The 20,475-nt window shown below is 42.7% G+C and overlaps 1 protein-coding gene across 1 annotated transcript; it reads left to right on the top strand.

The window, feature by feature from the left end:
* Positions 1 to 3,141: 3,141 nt before the first annotated feature.
* Nmi (N-myc and STAT interactor) lies at positions 3,142 to 18,944 on the top strand. Its single transcript, XM_032903278.1, has 8 exons — positions 3,142 to 3,312; positions 3,379 to 3,459; positions 4,988 to 5,083; positions 8,231 to 8,393; positions 11,408 to 11,514; positions 11,606 to 11,792; positions 17,091 to 17,197; positions 18,379 to 18,944. The coding sequence occupies exons 2-8, from the start codon at positions 3,385 to 3,387 to the stop codon at positions 18,577 to 18,579; spliced, it is 936 nt and encodes a 311-aa protein (XP_032759169.1). The 5' UTR covers positions 3,142 to 3,312; positions 3,379 to 3,384; the 3' UTR covers positions 18,580 to 18,944.
* The last annotated feature ends 1,531 nt before the right edge of the window (positions 18,945 to 20,475 follow it).

The following is a 20,475-nucleotide window of genomic DNA, read 5'->3' as shown; positions in this document are numbered from 1 at the left end:
GGAAGTATTTATTTACTCATTTTTTGAGGGACATCCAGACTAATTTGTTGCTAAAATTCCTTCCCAAGAGAGACAGAAACAATTGCCATTTTTCCTAAAGTCTCAGCCACAAATCTAGCATCATTCTGCTTGAGTTCACGCTGGAGAACCAATATTCCTTACAGAGCATAGGTGAGAGGCTGAGTCTTCCCCAGCAGGCCACACCCGGAAAGCCTTAACCCAGCAGAGTTGAGGGCTTCCCTACCGCCTCAAAGGAGCGAACTTCTCCCATGTATTCTACCATCTCCTGGAGGCTACAGCAATTAAGGCAGAGGTACCTACAACAGTCGGTAGGGAGTGGCTGGACACTTGGTGAGGTTTTGTGACTGCCCCCATGGCCCCAGGGCTGTAGGAAGCTGGAAAGTTTGGCTGGGACAAGCTTTTGTTAGTGGCACAGCTGAAAGCCCAAGGCTGGAGTTCCTTGGCTGGGAAGACTGTCACTCACAGCAGGATTTCCTAAGTGACAGCACAAGTTTCCAATCCCACCCACTGGTTCTCTTTCTCCTTGTCATTGTCAGTGTCCTTGATGGTAGCCAGGGTGACTGGGGTGAGAAGCAATCCAGAACATTTAAAATTAGCCTCTAGCCTTTTTTTTTTTCTGCCCTTAAGGATGTTAGACACCTTTTCAATAAGTTGTTTTGGCCACTTGTATTTCTTCTTTTGGAAGCAGCACGTCCTATTCACCAGCCCATTAATTGGCTGGAGGATTTGGGGTTTTAGAATTTAATTTCTGCAGGTTTTTTTTTTGTGCATTCTAGGTATTATTCTCCTGAGACTAAGACTAGGTTGCCAAAGCTCCTTTCTGTTTGTTAGGCTGCCTCTTCATGCTGCGATTGTTTACTTTGCTGTGCAGAAGCTTTTTAATTTCACACAAATGCAATTCTATCTATTAATTCTTGGGAATATTTCTTGTGCTATTAGAATCCTTTATAGGGACCCCCCCTACCTTGTTTTCCCTTAAAGTTTTTCTCTTGAGATACAATTTCGTACAGTCTTAAATTTGGTATGTATACAGCTTAGGCTAGCCTTGAACTCCCTATTTTCCTGACGCCAGCATTGCATCATAAAGCATTCGGCATGGTTGCCTTTAGCTGTCTCAAACCTTACACTAAGGCCTTTGATCTGTTTTGGATCGATCACTGTGTGGGGCGAGACAAAAGAACTTGATTTCACTCACGAGGTCATTCAGGTTTCCAAGCATCATTTGTGGAAGAAGTTCCCTCCCTCCCTCCCTCCTTCCGACCCTCCTCCCTCCCTTGATCTTTCTTCTTAGCCAGTTTGTTATTGGTGTACAGAAAAGCTGACATTTAAAAGTATTTAAGATAGGGTCTTAAACTGTGTAGCCCTGGCTTACTTAGAACCCACCACACAGAGTGGGCTGGCCTCCAACACAGAGATCCTCCTTACCTAATTCTTGTGTGCTGGGATTAAAGGTGTGTACCACCATGCTCGGTAAGCTGCTAATGGTTTCTATCCTGCTGTATTGCTGAAATGACTCATTAGATCAGTGGTTCTCTACCTTCCTAATGCTGCAACTCTTTGATACAGTTCCTCATGTTGTGGTGACCCCAACCATGAAATTATTTTGTTGCTACTTTGTAACTGTACTTTTGCTACAGTTATGAATTGTAGTATAAATGTCTGGTATGGGACCCCCCCACCCCCAGAGAGATCCCACAAGTTGAGAACCGCTGTATCAGATGGGTGAGTTTTCTGGTGGAGTCTTTTGGGTGTTGCCAAAGAGTCCTGCCATGTGCAGCTAAGGGTCCTTTGGCTTTTTTCCTTACTTATTTGTATCTTTTTGTTTGTTTCATGTTCCAGTACCTTACTAAATAGGAATGGAGAGGGTGAGCATCCTTGCTTTACTCCAGATTTTTTGAGAAAACTTACCCAGTTCTTCTTCATTTCATATACTGTTGGCTGTAGGTTTTTGCATTTAACATTTATACGTGGAGGCATGTTCCTTTTATTCCTGGATCCTTCAGGCCTTTATGCTGAAAGGATGAACTTTGTTGAAAGGTTTTCAATATTGATTTGGATGACCATGCTGTTTCTGGTTGTAATTCGACGTACATGCTATAGCACATCCGTTGGCTTGTGTATGTTGAGCTAAGGAAACTAACTGTCATGATATGTGATTTTAATGTTCTTGACATTCGTTTACAAGTCTTTTGTTGATAATTTTTGCTTGTATGCTCACCAGAGTTGTTGGTCTATAGGATTTCTTATTTCCTATGTGTCGCTTCAGTTTTGGTTTCAGGGTGATGATGGTTTGGTGGAATCAGTTGGTAGTTTCTTCCTTTTATTTCCCCATAGGATTGTTTTGGGGGATCCCTGTTTGCATCCTCACAATATCACCCTTGTTTGATCAGGTTCCTTATCAGTGTGGCTCTTTGAGTACTGCAATCTCACTCAGATGGTCTTTTTTCTTTCCTGTCATATCTGTAAAGGTGCCTTTAAATTGTCTGTTGTCTCAAGCTCTTCCAGGCATATATTATGTATTTCCTGTCCCACATTTAGAGTCAACCATTGCTTCCTGGTTCTTTTTATTGGGGAACAGAGATAGAAAGCACTGGATGTGCCATGACCCCTTGTTTTTCTGACAGTCTTGTATTCCCATTGGGTAAACTAAGGCATGGTTATATATTTTTTTAACCCATCTTTTCCATGTTAGTTTTAAAAAATAGATTTTTCTGTTTCTCTTACAAGCATACTGAGAATTTGACCACTCAGAATCTTTGAAAAATATATTGCATGCAGCTCCATGTGTACCGAAGTATGGATGCCACAATACTGAAGCAAACTTTTCATTTATTTTTATTACATCTTCTTATTTATTTTGTGTGTTGATGTGCGCATGTGTGTGCACACTTGTGCAAGTGCAGAAGTCAGAGGACAATGCGCGTAAGTCTGTTTTCTTTTCTACCTTGAGGGTTCCAGAGATACAACATAAGTTGAAAAGAAAGCATCTCTTTTCTAAGCTGTGTCTCCACTCTCAAACTATTGATCGGTTAATATGTGTTGCTCGCTATATTCTAATATAGCGTGAAATCTAGCGGAGAGTTTAATAGCTCGCATAGAGACTGGGTTAACACATCACAGCTGACATCCTAGCTGTTAGCAGTGCCTTCACTGAGCTCCCTCCTATACAATTAGAGATGTGAGTTTCTTCAAGCTACAGATGACGTTTGGCTGGAAATCACAGGGCAATCAAGACTCTGACAATAGGGAAAAATTACAAAGCAAAGAAGACAAAGTTTCTTCCATAAAAGGGTAAAGACTTCTCTTTTTGTGAATTTGTGTAGTATTCTGTTTTAATAGCTCTCCCCTTTTTATTAGGGCGTCATGGATAACAACATAAGACAAGCTTGGGAAGAGTGCTCACCAGAGAAGGACATCATGAGAGGCGAACAAAGCAAGGTAAAAGGAAAAAGTAGTAGACACTGCAGACAGCTCCTGTCCATTTTTTTTTTAAAAGGGAGAGAGTTTATTTTGGCTTACAGGTCCAGAAGAAGTCCATGGTTGAGAGGAGACCACATCTTCAGTCTCACACAGAAAGCAGAGAGAGCAGAGGGGACGTGGAGTGAGGCCGTGGGTTCTCAAAGCCCACCCTCAGTGATGTGCTTCTTTCTCCAATAGCGTAGCCAACTGGAGACCAGTGTTCAAATACCTGAGCCCATGACAGACATTTCCGATTCAAACCACTGCGTTCCGTTCCCTGGCTCCCACAGGCTTACGGGCATATCGTGTTGCAAAGTATACTTAGTCCAACTTTAAAAGTCCCATATTCTTTAACAGTCTATTCGTTTTTAAGTGAGGAACACTTTATGTTTTTGGCATTGTACGGCTGTTTGACTTTTCAAAAGATCCTTACATGCATTGTACTGGAAAAGCTTCACGCTGACAGTTGTGCTCCTGTTTCATTTCTTAACAAAAAATTAAGTGTTTTCTCACCTCCTTCTTTGATGGGGTTTATACCAGGAAGTGGAGTGAGTGTCTATTGAGGCCCCAAGTGGAAACGGAGGCCCAGGTGCTCAGAGCTGTTAGCAAAGCACATTTGGCCTGTTGCAGGATATTTGAACACATTGTGATCCCCAAAGATTGTGAACTGGAAAAAAATCTTGTTGTGGGGCAGGTCAGCCTTAGCACACACCTTTAACCCAAGAGCTAATTAAAGTCAACTCTTCGTCAAGAGGGGGAGCAAGCAATCAGCTGACAGGGAGTGAACATAAGTAAAGAAAAAGGCGGGTCTTTGAGTTTAAGGCCATTTAAGACAGCGTGGAGAAGGAGAAGGGACTTTTATCTTCTGGGACACTGGTAGAGTAGGAACATCAGCTGGGTGCTTTCCCTGCCTCCCTGAGCTAGCTCACCCCAGCATCTGGCTCCTGTGTCTTCATTGGCAAAAATCGAAAGGCTGTGAGTTTTGTTTTCTAAAACAACCGGCTACTATTGGAATCATTGCTGATAAGAGAAACCAACAAGCAAATGAATAAAAAACAAAATAAATAACCACCCCAAAAACAACAATATAACACAGATGACAAAACAAAACAAACAAAAAGCCTGCCCCAGTATAATCTGTCCCTGATTAGAGTACAATTTAGTCATATAGCTTCAGATAACTTAGGAGTAGTTAGCTAAGTCCAGAATGTCTGGGCTTCATTCTGTGGCTTACTTACAAAGATTCCTGTATGTCTGTGGAAGAGATCAGTTTCTTTGTTCATATAACAGAGCTAAGGTATCTCAGTAGGAATAGAAGATTCATCGGGCTGTAGAACAAGGTGGTAAGTAAGTGAATGCACTGTTAATGTGGGCAAATTTGTTCTGACACTGTCCCAAGGCTGCCTAGGCTTAGGGTAAGGGGACTGGCTTTGAATTCATTTAGAAAAAGGAGCTCAAATGTGTTTAACTTTTTCCCAATTCTTTGGTTTTTTTTTTTTTTTTTTAGGGATTACTTCATGAAATTATGGGGGAAAACAACAAGCTAGACGAGGAGATCAAAAAACTTGAAGCTGAATTGCAGTCGAATGCCAGAGAATTCCAAGTATGGTGATTATTTCATATTTATATACGTTTAATGGACATGTGCGTGAGAAGGTGATTTAGTTATGCGGGATTAACTTTAAAGCATTATAAACTCTCACCACCGGTATTTTTTTTTTTTTGTTGTTGAGATCAGACCTGGCTGGTCTTGAACTCATTATGTACACCATGCTGGCCTCCAGCTCACAGAGATCTACTGGCCTCTGCTTCCTGTGTACTGGCCTTAATGGAGTGCACTGACAGGTCTGGCTTGGGCCACTCACTGTATTGTAATAGCCTCAAATGGAGAACAACCCAAGCGTTCTTCCACAGTAGAACGAACTAATACATTACTGCGTAGCTATACAAGTAAATTCTATGCCAGAATAGAGCAAACGATTGTATAGAATTCTCCGCCATAATGAAAACAAATGATTGCATACAACACGGATGAAGGTGACAGGAGTGACATGGGTACATAAAAGGCAAAGCAGGGCATTCTCTATGCTCCCATTGACATAAAGCCCATGCCGAGCAACCTAGTGGCTCACTCTGGAGGCAGGTGAGACCCTTGGGAAACCAGGAAGACTTCAGTGCCACTGTCTATTGTCTGGGTATTAGCTTCATATGATTTCTTCACGCACTATACTTGTGATGCATATTTTTTCTTACTACCTATGGACAGCATGATACAACTTACAAAAAACCCCAACAAAATTAACACAATTAAAAAAAAAATCCAGAGCCTTGCTTATTGTAGATTACTTTCGGGTTAAACATTTAGTCTTCTCACTGGCTGCACTTACTGTCTTCTTCTGAGATGATGAAGCAATTTAAATGAATGTCACAGCTTGAAGAGTTTGCCATAATATGGACGTAGGGACACAGCTTTAATCCTAGCACTCAGGAACTTGAGTCAGGGAGATCCCTGTGGGAGACTAGCCTAGTCTTCATAGCACGCTCTGGGCTAGCCAGGGCTATACAGTGAGACCTTGTTTCAGAGCAAACAAGTCTGGAATATATTAATTAAGCTTTGTCATTTAAAGTCTCTCCTAAATTTTCCTATGTTTGGATCATCTGTTAAGTGTTTATCCCTATTTCTTCTTGACAAACAAGGTTGTTACAACATTGAAACGGTCACTGTCTTTGTTTCTGGGAGATAGGATGTTCTGAGGTTATAAGATGGGTGACCAGGCACAAGACTGTTAGGATTTGGTTACTTGTCTGGCTCTGGCCAAATCAAAAGGCCCTGGGAATCCTACCAGCCTGGTGGACCCACTTTACAGAGGACTGAAAGTGGGATATATTTTTGTCTTTCTCTAATTCTGGAAAATGCTTGGAGTCCGAAGGTTTGAACACTGTGTGTTTCCACGTTATTGGTAAACACTGCCTCTCTTCAGGCTTGGAAGAGGGTTTGGAAGTTAGCCTACTCTAACTAGAATCCTATTGATTTTTTTTAAAGGTATGGTAAGTTTTAAAAATCATCCAAAGACTCATTGACTTGCAGTTTCTTTCTTATAACACCTTTTATTTCACTGTGTAAAGTAACCATGGTGGATAGATATGTGTACATATAACTCAGTGGTACATTTATGTATGCTTACATATTTGCTGATACCAATAATTTTAAACAGGTAAGTATAACCACCCGCTTTTATTCCGTGGGTTACGATTCTTTTTTTTTTGGTTCTTTTTTTCGGAGCTGGGGATCGAACCCAGGGCCTTGCGCTTCCTAGGCAAGCGCTCTACCACTGAGCTAAATCCCCAACCCCGGGTTACAATTCTTGTTGGCAGTATTTATGTCATTGTTACATAAATTTAAATTATGAAAATGGCTAAAGAGTTGATGGGTAGGTTAAATGTGGTAACTTGACCATATCAGCAATCTTAGCACTGGAAAGGCTGAGGTAGGGAGAATCCTGAATTCAGGGATAGCCTGGGTTACATAAATCCCACCCTTACCCCCCAAAAAAACCCAAACGGTCTTCAGAGATTTGGGGAAAGTTAGAATTTAACTTTGGCAATTTTCGTATCATATATATCATATCTGGATATGATATATCAGGAGTCTTTTTATAAGAGTGGAATTAACTGGACTTTTTTCCATAAAAATTAAATTACCCGTAGTAATAGGGTTCTTCATCCTAAAGGGAACATCTCCGTTACCCAATGCAGGCACAAGGTACGTTGCTGAAGAGAGTGGAAAAATGGAAGGGCCAGAAGCTGGGGTATATAAGCAGTAAAAAGATGTCCTCCGATATGACATGGCCATCATGAACTTGATGGAGATGTAGTTATCTGCCCAAGATTGGGCAGTTAGCAATTCACCACCAATGGAGGAAGGGCCTCGAGGCCCCACCCCTCCCTAAGAGTATATTGACTGTTAATCTTTGGTGGGGGTGGGGTGCCATTTCCCTCAGGTGTAGCCCCTGATAAATTGCCTTGCTCAGATAAATGACCCCGCATCCGCGGGTTGGGGATTTAGCTCAGTGGTAGAGCGCTTGCCTAGCAAGCTCAAGACCCTGGGTTCGGTCCCCAGCTCCGAAAAGAAAAAAAAAAGAAAAAAAAATGACCCCGCACCCATGCTCAGACTCAGGGGTCACCATAAGGTATGAAGGCACGGAGACTTATTGGGTTGAAGAAACGATGTCATCAGTAGAGAGGAGTGAAATGAGAGAGGGGAAAAGGGTGACAGTACACGCCACGGCGTGCGTGTATGGAGCTGAACGAATATGAGAAGCCCCGCAGTGTGCACGGCCTGAAGCTTATCTCACTTCCTGTGCTTCTTCTCCGTGAAACTAAACATAGCCTTTAGCAATTTGCTTCTGAGATCGTGCCTTACTGGCACAGTGATGTAAAAGGTACGTATTTCCATAAACAGTGGGCACTTTGGAATTGAACACTGTGTGATATTGATTGGCCTAAACATTGGTTAGGGAAAGTGAGAGGATTGTATGTTTATGAGTTCATCTATAAGTGACATTAGAGGATCAGTACATGGGAAGAAGCAATTACCGTAGATGCTAAGTAAGACCACAGCCGGTAGATATCCCATGAAGCTCTAACGGCAGGGGAGAAGGGATCACTGGGTGACTAGATCGTGCTGTCACTGGAAGACCTTAAGTTGTTTCTTGTTTTGGTTTTAATCAGACACATCTGTTTTAATTAGATTAAAGAGAATGTACCAGAAAGAAAGCTTAAATTCACCTCTGTGGAGAGACCCGAGGATGGAGACCATTTCTCAAATAGCTCCTGTTCATTTCAAGTGAGGTCGCAAATTCTTTATGAGGTACAGAGAGGACAAGCGCTTATCACCTTTGAGAAGGAAGAAGGTATGGCTGATCTTAAAAACATGGTGGTGTCACTTTTGTAAGCATCTTCCAAACCTTCCTTAGATGTTTGCCTCTCGCTTTACAATTTGGGTGTTTGCACTTTCTTCTTGTCCTTGTAGAGTGGCACTGTGGGGCAGATGTGATAGTCTCAATTTACAGAGAAGGAAACCAAGCACTAGGTATGACTAGATGTGGGTATATCACCTATAATATATAATGATATTATATATATGTAATATATAGTACTATGTATATAGTAATGTGGAGTACTGACAATGTCACATGTACAGTGATAGTAAAGGACACATGTTTTTCACACATTCAAACAGCAATGACTCTGAAAATAAAATATAGGAATTGGGGTTTCTAGTGTCAGCCTCTTTCTAGTCCATATGTCCAATAATAATAAGCATATTAGAAGATTGTAATAATACTGTAAAGAAGTTGAACTTGGCAGGCATAGTGGTGCACAGCTTTAATCATAACACTCAGGAGGCAGGAGCAGGCCTATCTCTGTGGGTTTGAGGCTAGCCTGGCCTCCATAGTTTTAGGCTAGCCAGGGCTACATAGTGAGACCCTGTCTCAAATAAAAAAAAATGAGTAAGTAAGATGTTAAAAGTATAAAAGTAGCAGACTGTACTTTTCCTGGTGTTTTTTGAGACATTTTATTTCATGCTTGTGCAATTCTATAAACACAGGACAGCAAAAATACTTGTATATTTTTGATTGGCAAGGAAACAGATCCTGGGCTTAAGTGATTTAGTAAGTGGATTAACTGGTAATTAGCCTAGGAACGAGAGCTTTGGATGGGACCTGATGTTGGTCAAGTTAAAAAAAAAAAAAATGGATCCCTGGAGAGCTTGGCTCCCTTCTGGAGCACAATTTTGGCTTTGTCCTCTCAGGATTTTGCTCTCTGTAAGCCTCATATTTGGATGACAGGCTTTGTGGTCTCCCAACTTCATGAGCAATTTGTTTATGAAGTGAGAAATGTGCACAGAACGCACACACCAAGCAATACACCCATGTCAGCTGCCATTGCTGCTGCTGTTTGAGGGGTTTTCCAGATAAGGAAACAGAAGTCTAGAGAAGGGCATCTGCTGCTGAACTCCCGGGCTGAGAGGGTAGCTCAGGACCTGAGTGCTTCCTACCGGACTTAGACTCCCGAGGGCAGGCCACTGGTATTCTGGTACTGCAAAGCTCCAACATGGGCTCTTGTGCTCCTCTGGGCCCTTTCGGGTGTAGGTCCTTAGAATCTGTGATTTCAACCTGTGTCTTCTGGCATCTGGCCCCTCACGCTGGCCTGGAAATAAATGGTAAAAAGGAAGCATATACAAAGTCAAGACAAACAGAGATGAGGGCTCCACCCATTGGGTGATTTTGTTCCCTCTGGAATCCATACCTGAGGGGAAGTTTTGCTGGAAATGGGCAGTCACTGGAATGTTACTGACAGATGTAAGGGATGATAAGGGAGCAGGTTTCTGCATGGCAGTCACCTGGGCTTGCTGGGGTTTGGAGTCGCCTCAGAAGCAGCCTTGAGGCTGCTTGCTCCCTGGATGTGGTTCGATGTCCCCATGCCAGAAGCAGCTCCAGGGGAACAGAAGTAAACAGGAGTTGCTTTGACAACCATAGTCACTAAAGTTGGGATACCAAGGTCCCACTCGGTTGAGTCAGATCACCAGATGTTAGGGGTTTGGGGATAACGAGAGGATATCCCAGTGTTACTTCAGTGAGGGTTTCTGTTGTCATTCTGTTGCCATTAGCAAGACAAAAACAAAACATCTAAACTCTAGGCTCATATTGTGGTCCAGTGAGCTTGGATTCCCACCCAACGAGGTTCTCTCTCCTCTACCCTGTTTCTTCCTCAGCCCGTGGTGTGCTCCCTGGTGTCATAAATGCACACTGCATTTATTTATTTATTTATTTATTTATTTAGGTTCTTTTTTTCGGAGCTGGGGACCGAACCCAGGGCCTTGCGCTTCCTAGGCAAGCGCTCTACCACTGAGCCAAATCCCCAACCCCGCACACTGCATTTACAATGGAGGAGGAAGCAAGCATCTCTTACCTTCATGACCAATTAGAAGAAGAGACTCCTCATACAACAGCTGGAGTGTTACATAACGTTAGAGCACGCAATTAAGAAGACACACCTACCCATACATTCTAAAGGAGTACGGTGTTGTTCATAGACAACATAGTTATATGACAGAACCTCTCTGGTCTCCGTGGAGAAATGTGAGACCCCTCTGTGATGGGGACCACGGGGCTCTCAATGTTTGTGGAAAAAAGAAAAAGATCAAAGTAATGTTTTTCCCCCCCCTTGGAAAGACAGAGGCTAAAAAGATCATTTTCTTTGTTGCTAGCAATGTATGAGCACGGCAGAATCAAGTAAGATAAAACTGATAATTGAGGTGACGCTGGCCCACAAAAGTATTGATAGCTCACAGAGCAGGGAGGGCATTCTGACTGAGAATTTACTGTATTAGAGGAATTCCCTGGTCGTGCTGTGGAAGGGAAGCATGTATTGGACCAGAAGGGTAAAGAATCTGCAGAATTATTAGGCTTATGTTATAAAAGGGGAAAAAAGGTAGATTCATCCTTTAAGATAAATTTAGAAATTGAAAATTTCTATGTTGTCATTTTTGCTTAAACACCGTGATGCTGAATTTTCCTATTTTGGTGATAACGCTATAACTTGGAAATCCCAAGGTGGGGGGGTATGTTAAAATTTGATCCTTTAAAGCTGAAGAAAATGGGGCTAGCAAGCTGCCTCAGCAGGGAAAGGCTTTTGCTGCCTGGAGACCTGACTTGCATCCCTAGGACCCACATCCTGGAGGAAGACAACCAACTCCCAAAAGTTGTCCTCCGACCTTCACACAAATGCCCCCTCCCCCACACAAATGAATGTAATAAAACGAAGTTGAAGACAATGTAAAAGACAATAACTTGCCCTTGAATAAAAAGCATGGCGTTTTCGCAGGCTATCATGAACGAATGCTTCTAAAATTATTTTTCAGTTGCACAGAACGTGATATCGATGGGGACGCATGTCGTGCAGATGGAAGGCACCTCAGTGAAGGTCTCTGCACATCCAGTCCCACTAAGCACAGGTGTCAGATTCCAGGTGAGACCGTCATTACAGCTCTGGCCCTTCCATTGGACACAGGCATTTTTTTTTCCTGACCTATATTCGTGACTATGAAATGCTTTCCCAGGTTCATGTGGACATTTCTAAAATGAAGATCAATGTTACGGGGATTCCCGATGAACTGTCTGAGGAGCAGACAAGGGACAAGCTGGAGCTGAGCTTCTATAAGTCCAAGAATGGCGGCGGAGAAGTGGAAAGTGTAGACTATGACAGGAAGTCCAGAAGCGCTGTCATCACATTTGTGGTAGATGGAGGTACGCAAACACCTCGCTGCCCATTGCAGTATTTCTTCCTGGCTGTACATTTGAAATGCATTAGCCTGGTAAATGGGGGAGCTTTCTGTTTTTGAATGCTCTCTAAAAACATTTATTTTCTTAGATTTATTTATTTACTTAATGTCCATGTGTATGTGGGTGGAGGCTTGGGGGCCAGCCAAGGAACTAGTACGGAGGTCAGGGGAGAGCTGGCACCTATTGGCTCTTTTCTTCTACCATGGGAATCCTGAGGCTTGAACTCGGTTTTGGCAGCAAGGACCTTTTTCTCTTGAGCCATCTTGTTGGCCCATCTTGGTGTTTTCTTATTCTTATATATATATAAAAAAAACAAAAACAAAAAAAACTACAGCCCAGGAAACAATTTCCTAAGTGCTCCTGAGCATGTTGCAATTACAAATACAACTGCATGAACTGTAGTACGTGAGATCACATGCCAGGCAGGACAGTGGATGTATGTATATAGCCCCGCCCCCGTCATCACAATTCCTTCTCATCATAACTCTGACAAAGGGGATACATTCACGCCACTGACAGGAGGCAGAGGTCTACAGAAGATAAGTAACATTCCTAAAATTGCACAGTGGGTGTGCAATTTTGGCTGATATGTGGTGCACACCTCTGCTAGTCTCATTAATATAGTTCTATGGCCTTTCCTGAATTTACAAATGATAGAAATCCTGCTATGCCACTAAAACATGGACTGATTAGGTCATTTTTTCCCCAGTAAACTAGTGTAGCTTTTCTTATTTTATTAAATGTCTTTTATTCGTCTTTCATACATTACATCCTGACCACAGTTTCCCTTCTGCCCTTCCCTTCTCCCAGTCTCTCCCCCTACCTCTACTTTCCCCCAGGTCAATTCCTCCTCTGGTTCCCTTCAAAATAGAAAAGGAAACAAGAAAAGGCCTCCCAGGGATGTCCCCTGAACCACATGACCTGACAAGAAACGATACGACTGGGCACAAACCCTCCTATCATAGCTGGACTTAGCAACCCAGTAGACAGCAGAAAGGGTCCCAAGAGCAGGCAAAGGAATCAGAGACACCCACACCCCTATTTTTGAGAGTCCCACAAGAACATCAAGTCACACAATCTTAAGGTATATGCAGAGGATCTAGCTCAGACCAGTACAGGGCTTGTGTGTCCTTTCCATTTCCTTGTCCCTTTGAGCCCTTCATAGTTGATCCTGTGGACTGTGTTCTCCAAATGTCCTCCACTCCTTGGATTCTACCATTTTTCCTTCCCCAACTTCTGTGGGGTTCCCCTGGATCAATTTCTTTCTTTATTTCTACACTTATTCCTTTTTTAAAATTCTATGACCCAATATTGTATCATTCAGTAGAGAATTGTTCAGTTTTCATGAGTTTGTGGACTTTCTGTTGTTTCTGTGGTTGTTGAAATCCAGCTTTAATCTATAGTGGTCTGATAGGATGCAGGGGTTATTTAAATTTTATTGTATCTGTTGAGATTTGTTTTTTTTACTAAGTATGTGGTCAGTTTAGGAGAAGCTTGTGTGAGGTGTTGAGTGGAAGGTATATTCTTTTGTGTTTGGGTGAAATGTTCTGTAAATATTTGTTAGGTGCATTTAAATCATGTCTGTTAGCTCCAGTATTTTTCTGTTCAGTTTTTGTCTGGATGACCTGTCCATCAGTGAGAGTAGGATATTGAAGTCTCTCACTATCAATGTGTGAAGGCTGATGTGTGATTTAAGCTCTAGTAGCATTTTCTTTACAAATGTGGGTGCCTTGCATTTGGGATATAGATGTTAAGAACTGAAAAGTCGTCTTGGTAAATCTTTCCTTTTATGAGTATGAAATGTCCTTTTAATTTTGTTTGAAATCTATTTTGTTAGACAGTAGACTGGCCACACCAGTTTGGAAATGGCCACACCATTTGCATGGAAAACCATTTCCCAACCCTTTACTCTGAGGTAATGTCTATCTTTGATATAGACGTGTGTTTCTTGTATGCAGTTGGAGAATGGATCCTGTTTTGTATCCATTCTGTTAGTATGTGTCTTTTTATTGGGGACTTCAGACCATTAATATTAATATTGAGAAATCTCAATAATCAATGATTGTTATTTTGGTGGTGATGGTTTTGTGTGTGTGTGTGTGTGTGTGTGTGTGTGTGTGTGTGTGTGTGTGTATACATGCTTCCCTTCTTTTGGTTTTCTTGGTGTGAGATTATTTCCTGTGTTTTCTTAGGTATAGTTAACCTCCATGGGTTGGAGTTTTCCTTCTGGTATCTTCTGTAGGACTGGATTTGTGGATAGGTATTGTTAGAATTTGACTTTATCATGGGATATCTTGTTTTCTTCATCTATGGTGGTTGAAAGTTTTGTTGGGTATAATTTGACAGATGTGTCAATTTTTTCAGTGCCTTAGATTCTCTCTTCCATCTCTTGTATTCTTCTATTGGTGATGCTTTCAACTGTAGTTTATGTTTGCTCATCCAGATTTTTCCATCTCCTTGATTCCCTCAGTTTGTGTTTTCTTAATGCTTCAATTTCCATTTTTAAGTCTTGAACAATTTTATTCATTTTCTTCATCTGTTTGTTTGTTTGTCTTGGCTTTCTTTAAGGACTCTATTTGTTTCCTTTGATAGTCTGTTTTCCTGGCTTTCTCAGAGGCATTTATCCATTTCCTTCAGTTTGTGATTTCCTGGATTTCTTTAAGGGATTTATGCATTTCTTCTTTCGGGGCCTCCTTCATCTTCATAAAGTTGGTTTTAAGGCCTTTTCCTGTGCCTTGGTTATGTTGGAATATTCAGGCTTGCTATATGGGAATGATTGGGCTCTGGTGGTGCCATTTTACCCTGACTGTTGTTGATCGTAGTGTGCTGGCCTCTAGGCATCTGGGTTTGAAGCAATTATAGATTTAGGTGTTGATTTCTGAGTTTGTCTTTGTTGGATGGGAGTTTTTTGTGTGGCAGTAGACTATGCCAAGAAGCTTGGTAAGGTTGAGTGGGTTCAGAGATCCCAGCACCCAAGCACTCGCCTGAGACAATAGGTGACTCCCTGCTGCGGTCTAGATTCTTGGCCCAGAACACATGACTCCCCACATCAGTCATGTGGCCCAGAACAGTGTTCTCCGTGCTAATGAGGTGGTAGACCCTGAGGGTTTAACCAATAAGCTTCCCTTCCTGGACATTCCTTCCTGCAAAAGGTATTTTCTTGTTGAACAATGATTAAATTGTTTGAAACCAAGGGCCGCTGTGGGGAGCATGGAGGAAGCCTTTGTCTACAGAGTTGCAGTGTCTAAATCTCCTGAGAAGACCCCTCCCAGACAGTTGCTACTAAGCTAAGGATAATTACTGATGAACTAAGCCTGAGCTTCTCATCCCTGTAGCCTGGGGCTCCTCAGCCAGCGGACTGAACCCCATTTCCAACTCCCTGAGACCCAGCAGTATCTGGATGTCCAGGAGTTTGGGAGCCCCTGGCCTTGGGCTTCTCATCCCAGACCCGTGGACCTCCCAACGACCCTACATTCCAACTCCTCTGTGCAGTTTCCAGTGGCGACTGAACGCCCGGGAGTCAGGGAATCCCAACTTTGGCCTCCCACATCTTACGCTGTGTTTTCCCACCTCATGTGCGGTATATTGGCGCAGGGTAAACGCAGTAAATGAAATCTCTGCGTTTCATCTGCGCACCAGCATCCTGCACTCCAGTGTCGGGGCAAAGGGGAAACCACACTCTTGGTTTCTCTTTCCTCTCTGGTCTTCTGGCTTGAGTGGCCTGGGGTTCTGGTGGCCAGTGAGTCCCCTGGTTCAGTAAGGTGCCTCTGCTGGGGTTCTGAGTTCCAGCATGGCCTCAAGTAGAGTAGGAGGCTTCAGCTGGAGTTGGGAGGTTGGGCAGGCCATGTATAAGTGTTGAGAGTTTTTGGGAGGGGCCTTATCTGGGGTTCTAGAATGGCCTCCGGTAGAGCAGGGCAAAAGAAATATGTGTTTTAAAAAAGAAACTGTAACGATGACAGTGAAGTATTAAGTAGTATCTTCTCAAAATTCCCTTACCTCTGGTATATAAGTAGTTCTGGTTAGTAGCAGATGTCTCCAGATCTTTCTATGGGCAAATGCAAGCCCACCCCTATGCATTTTTGGACCTGAGTCTTTGAGTAATGCTTATGAATTCTCCATGGGTGTGTCATAGTGAGAAAGTCTAAATCTGTACGTTTAATTTGTCTGATTGATGTTACTTGCTCCATCCCTTAGATTTAGAAACAACCAGGAGAAACTCAGCTATAAATCACCATGTAATTTGACACCCTGTGAGCTCGGAAACACATGTTATTCTCTGCTCTGGGGAGTCCTTCCCAGAGGTGGTGTCCAGCCAATGTTAACAGTTTTAGATAATTTTGGAAGTGTATAGTTTTCTGGTCACTTCATAAGTAGTGTCCTATGGCCTTACTGTAACCAGGTAGGTGTTGTAACCAATTCCTCAGGACGCCAAAGCTGCACGTGTCACAACCAGTGTAGTTGGGACTGAGGCAGGCCTGTTCATGTGAGGCTCTTCCCTCCTTCCTCCCCCTTCCTCATTCCCCTTCCTTCCTCCCCACTTCCTCCTCCCCCCTCCCTCCTCTGCTCCTGTCTCCCCTTACCACTTGAAGCACTTTAATTGTAATATTTAGGGGTCTCGAGATGGCTTGGCTGGTGAGTCTGCTGTCAGGCCTGTCAACCTGTGGTCAACATCTGGAAAACGCAGGGTAGATGGAGAGAACCAATTCCCACCTGCTGTTCTCTGACTTCTGGTACACCATGGCATGCCTACACACATGCACATACAAGCACACACAAAGTTAATTGAAAAACATGTGTACAGTTTAGTGGCATTGAGTAAAAGCATTCACAATACTGTGCAGGTAGCACCTTATCCATTCCCAGAGTGCTTTATCATCTAAAGTAGAAACTCTTCCCATCAAGCAATTATTCCTTTCCACTTCCTCTTTCAGTCTCTGGTATTCCACACCCCCCACCCTTGCCCTGTAGTTTGTCTCTACAAATTCTCCTGTTCTAAGTTCTTCCCAAAATGGATTCATGCAATATTTGTCCCTTTTATATTTTCCTGTTCAAGACAGAGTGTCCGGCTTCCTTATTGTGTAGTATTGTATTTTTCAAAATTATTACTGTGAAGTCCTCAATATGGACTATAGAGTTTCTCAGAAATGAACTGTTCACCTCACTGGTTATTTTGATAGTATTCTTTTGGAGGGAAGTTTTAACTATGATTAAAAATGTTTATGATATAAAAGAAAAACACCCCCTTTTTTTGTTTACTTTCAGTTGCTGACAAGATTTTGAAAAAGAAAACCTATCCTCTCTACATGAATCAGAAGTGGTATAACGTGACTGTTTCCCCATTTATAGAAAGACGCTTGGAAAAGTACCAGGTAGGGTGTCTCCCCTCCTGCACCTTGGTAGGGCAGAACTGCATCTCACTCCACACAGACCGTAGAGTGGACAGTGTGTGATGTGCATCTTGTCACTGAGGGCTACCAAAGCAGTTTCCTCACTTCAGTGTTGCTTGGTTGGTTCAGAGCGAGTTTGCATTTATGAACAATATATTAGTGCAAGGCTGTGCCTTATTTTAAAAATTATGCCGGGCTTGGCGGTGTGTTCCTGGAATCCCAGCCATTCAGGAGGCTGAGGCAGGAGGATCTCAAGTTCAATGACAACTTGGGCTAATTTAAAGAATTCAAAGATGACCTGGGCAACCTTAAGATCCTGTCTCAAAATAGGAAGTAGAAAAGGGTGTGGGGGTCGGCGGTTGGGCTATAGCTCAGCAGTAGAGTACCTTCCTGGCGTGTGCAAGCCCCTAGCCTCTATCCCAGTATGAAAACAACAGAGACTCCCACACCATCAGAACCCCTGAAGTCAGTCGGATGATATGATTGGTCCTTATCTTATAAACAGAGACCTACCTAGCAATATTTTCCCATATATCTATTACTCACTGGGCTTCAGACAATATTTTGCTTAATGTCACTCAGCTTCCTTTTATTCTAAACCTGTACTACCTACCTACTTTGTCTACCCACTTTCTGAAAACTATAACACATAACTCTCCCCCCCACACACACATTTTGGGGGGAGTCTTGAACACTGAATCCAGGCCTTCATGTAAGCACTTTTTTTTTGTAACCACTCTACCATTTCCCCATCATTCACAGTTTTTTGAGTCAGGTGAGTCTCAAACTCACCATTCTATTGCCTCAGCTTCCAGAGTTCAGGCATGTGTCACCCCACCTGCTGAAAACCCATATCCTAGTCTGTGTTTTTAAATCCTCCAGCATTCATCGGGTCCTTGGTATTACCAATCAGTCACACCTCTGACTGCCGGTGGACTGCTCTTTCTGTCCTGTGAGATGCTCCCCTCCCTTTATTTTCTTTTTTAATTTTTTTTATTTTTTATTAACTTGTGTATTTCTTATTTACATTTCGAGATCCCTTTATTTTCATAATTGTCATCTTTCTCAAACAAAAGTCTCCTTCGGGAATTCTCTTGCTTGAACATATCCCTTCAGTTCCCATAATGATTCATCTCTTTCAGAAGCTGATTTTTCTTCCTTAGGTGTTTTCAGCTGTGTCCAAGAAGACAGTACTTCTGACTGGATTAGAAGGCATTCGTGTAGATGAGGAGACTGGGGAAGACTTACTCAACATCCACTTCCAACGGAAGAATAACGGAGGGGGAGAAGTGGAGGTGGTCAAGTGTTCTCTAGATCAGTCCTTCATAGCATGTTTCGAAGAAGAGACCAGAAAAACCACATGAAACTTACAGCTCTGAGCCCAAGTCATTGTCAACATTTACGAAATATTGTTTTCCTTAACAATATTTTTCATTTGCCAGTGTCTTCTTATTCTCTGATGCAAAATCTACTCCTAAGCCTTAAAATTCTTCTTTGTTTGCTCTACTGTGGATTTAGAAACGCCAGAGTGGCCTGCGTGGGAGGAGTTTGTTTCCTAATCTCTGTGGCTGAACTCTTTGACTCTCAGGAAACACTCAGCCGTGGGTGCCCTTTGCCCCTGCTCTCTGTCTCTGTCGTAATCATATGAGCCAATTCCATTTTGGGCCCTTGCTCAGAAATATGTAGATCTGATGCATAATGTCTTCCAAAATAAATCCAGTTCAATTTAGCAGTCTTTGGATTTAGTAGGACTTAACCAGATTCAAAAGGCTGTCCCACTTTGCCTCTCAAAACTCCACAACTCCCAGGTTCTTTGGTTTTGTTAGAAAAAGGACATCTGCCTCCCCACCATTACAAACTTAGACTAGAGCCAGGTTTTCTACTTTACTCAGAGCAGCTGCTGACTCCCCAAACACCCCGTAAGGCCGGCATTTCCCTTTTTTTACATCTTTCCTGATTTCCTCCTCCTCCTCCTCCTCTTCCTCCTCCTCTTTCTATTGCTCCTCCTCTTCTTCCTCCTCCTCCTCTTCCTCCTCCTCTTTCTATTCCTCCTCCTCTTCCTCCTCCTCCTCCTCCTCCCTTCCCTCTCCTGCTCCTCTTCTTCTCCCCATCCTTTTCCTTCCCTTCCTTCCCTTCCCCTTCCTTCCTTCCTTTCTTTCTTTTGGAAACAGGGTCTCATTGGGTAGCCCAAGCTGCCCTTGACCTCCTGATCTCCAACCTCAACCCATGGAATACAGATATCGCCACCATGCCTGGCTTCTTTTACATTTTCATTAGGAAGACTCAGCATAAGAGATTGAAAGTTTTGGAATGTATCCTCTGGGGGTGCCAGGTGCTGTGGAATGCCTGGAGTCAAAACTCAGCACGTGCCTTCTTGCAGCTTCTTTAGTGGGAGAATGTGCAGAAACCTTAATGATAAAATTAAAGCTCCCCCAGAGAGAAAGTGAATTTCTTTTTGCCAAGGAATCTTTGACAGGTTTTATTCTGACACATTTCATGACCTGGGAGTAAGATGACATTCAAGTCAGGCATGGTGGTGCATACCTTTACTCCGCACTCATTCTATGGTTGGTTTTGCAAGTCCATTGATAGCATGTTTTCTTTATAAAATTGTTAAAGCTTAGGTGAAGCTCGATCCATGTATTTTCCCCCAGTACTTGTGGTGTCATTGTTTCCCAAGCCCTGGCCAAATCCAATGTCATGAAGTCTTCCTTGTATGTTCCCAACTTAGCACTTACATGTAGGTCTTTCCATTAGCTTGGGTTAACTCTGTTGATTTTCATGTATGCTTTTAGGCAAAGGCCTACCTTCACTTGGGGGCAGATTGCTGGCTGAGTTAGTGCCTACACTAAGTCAAACAAACCCTCAGACCCTTCATTACTTCGTATGTAGATATACTATGTCTTAAAGTCATTTATTTCCCCATTGAATAGCCTTGGTACTCTTCTTGATAATTGTTCAACCACATAGTTTATTGGAGAAACATTGGCTTGTGTTGCCCATAGATAGGGTTTTGCTATGAGGGTTTGTCTCTTGAAGGGAAGCTGATGATATGACTCTAGTCTAAGTTTGTAACGGTGGGGAAGCAGATGTCCTTTTTCTAACAAAACCAAAGAAGAAAAGATAATTAATAAAAATAGGTTGAATTTGGCTGAGTGTTGTGCTATATACCATCGTTCCAGCCCTTGGGAACTGAGGCAGAAACAGGAATGGTCTGAGCTCAAAGCCAGAGTGGGCTGTGTAGTCTTAAAGGGTATCTG

This window comes from Rattus rattus, chromosome 5, assembly GCF_011064425.1.
Source record: "Rattus rattus isolate New Zealand chromosome 5, Rrattus_CSIRO_v1, whole genome shotgun sequence".
Taxonomy (NCBI): domain Eukaryota; kingdom Metazoa; phylum Chordata; class Mammalia; order Rodentia; family Muridae; genus Rattus; species Rattus rattus.
The sequence above is the reverse complement of the archived record's forward strand: the minus strand, read 5'-3'. Positions and strand labels throughout refer to the sequence as shown.

Excerpts from the sequence above, each read along its gene's own strand:
- Nmi (XM_032903278.1), top strand. The coding sequence starts at position 3,385 with ATGGATAACAACATAAGACAAGCTTGGGAAGAGTGCTCACCAGAGAAG. Across the intron at positions 5,084-8,230 it reads CGAATGCCAGAGAATTCCAA|ATTAAAGAGAATGTACCAGA; the intron begins GTATGGTGATTA and ends TGTTTTAATTAG. Across the intron at positions 11,793-17,090 it reads CACATTTGTGGTAGATGGAG|TTGCTGACAAGATTTTGAAA; the intron begins GTACGCAAACAC and ends GTTTACTTTCAG.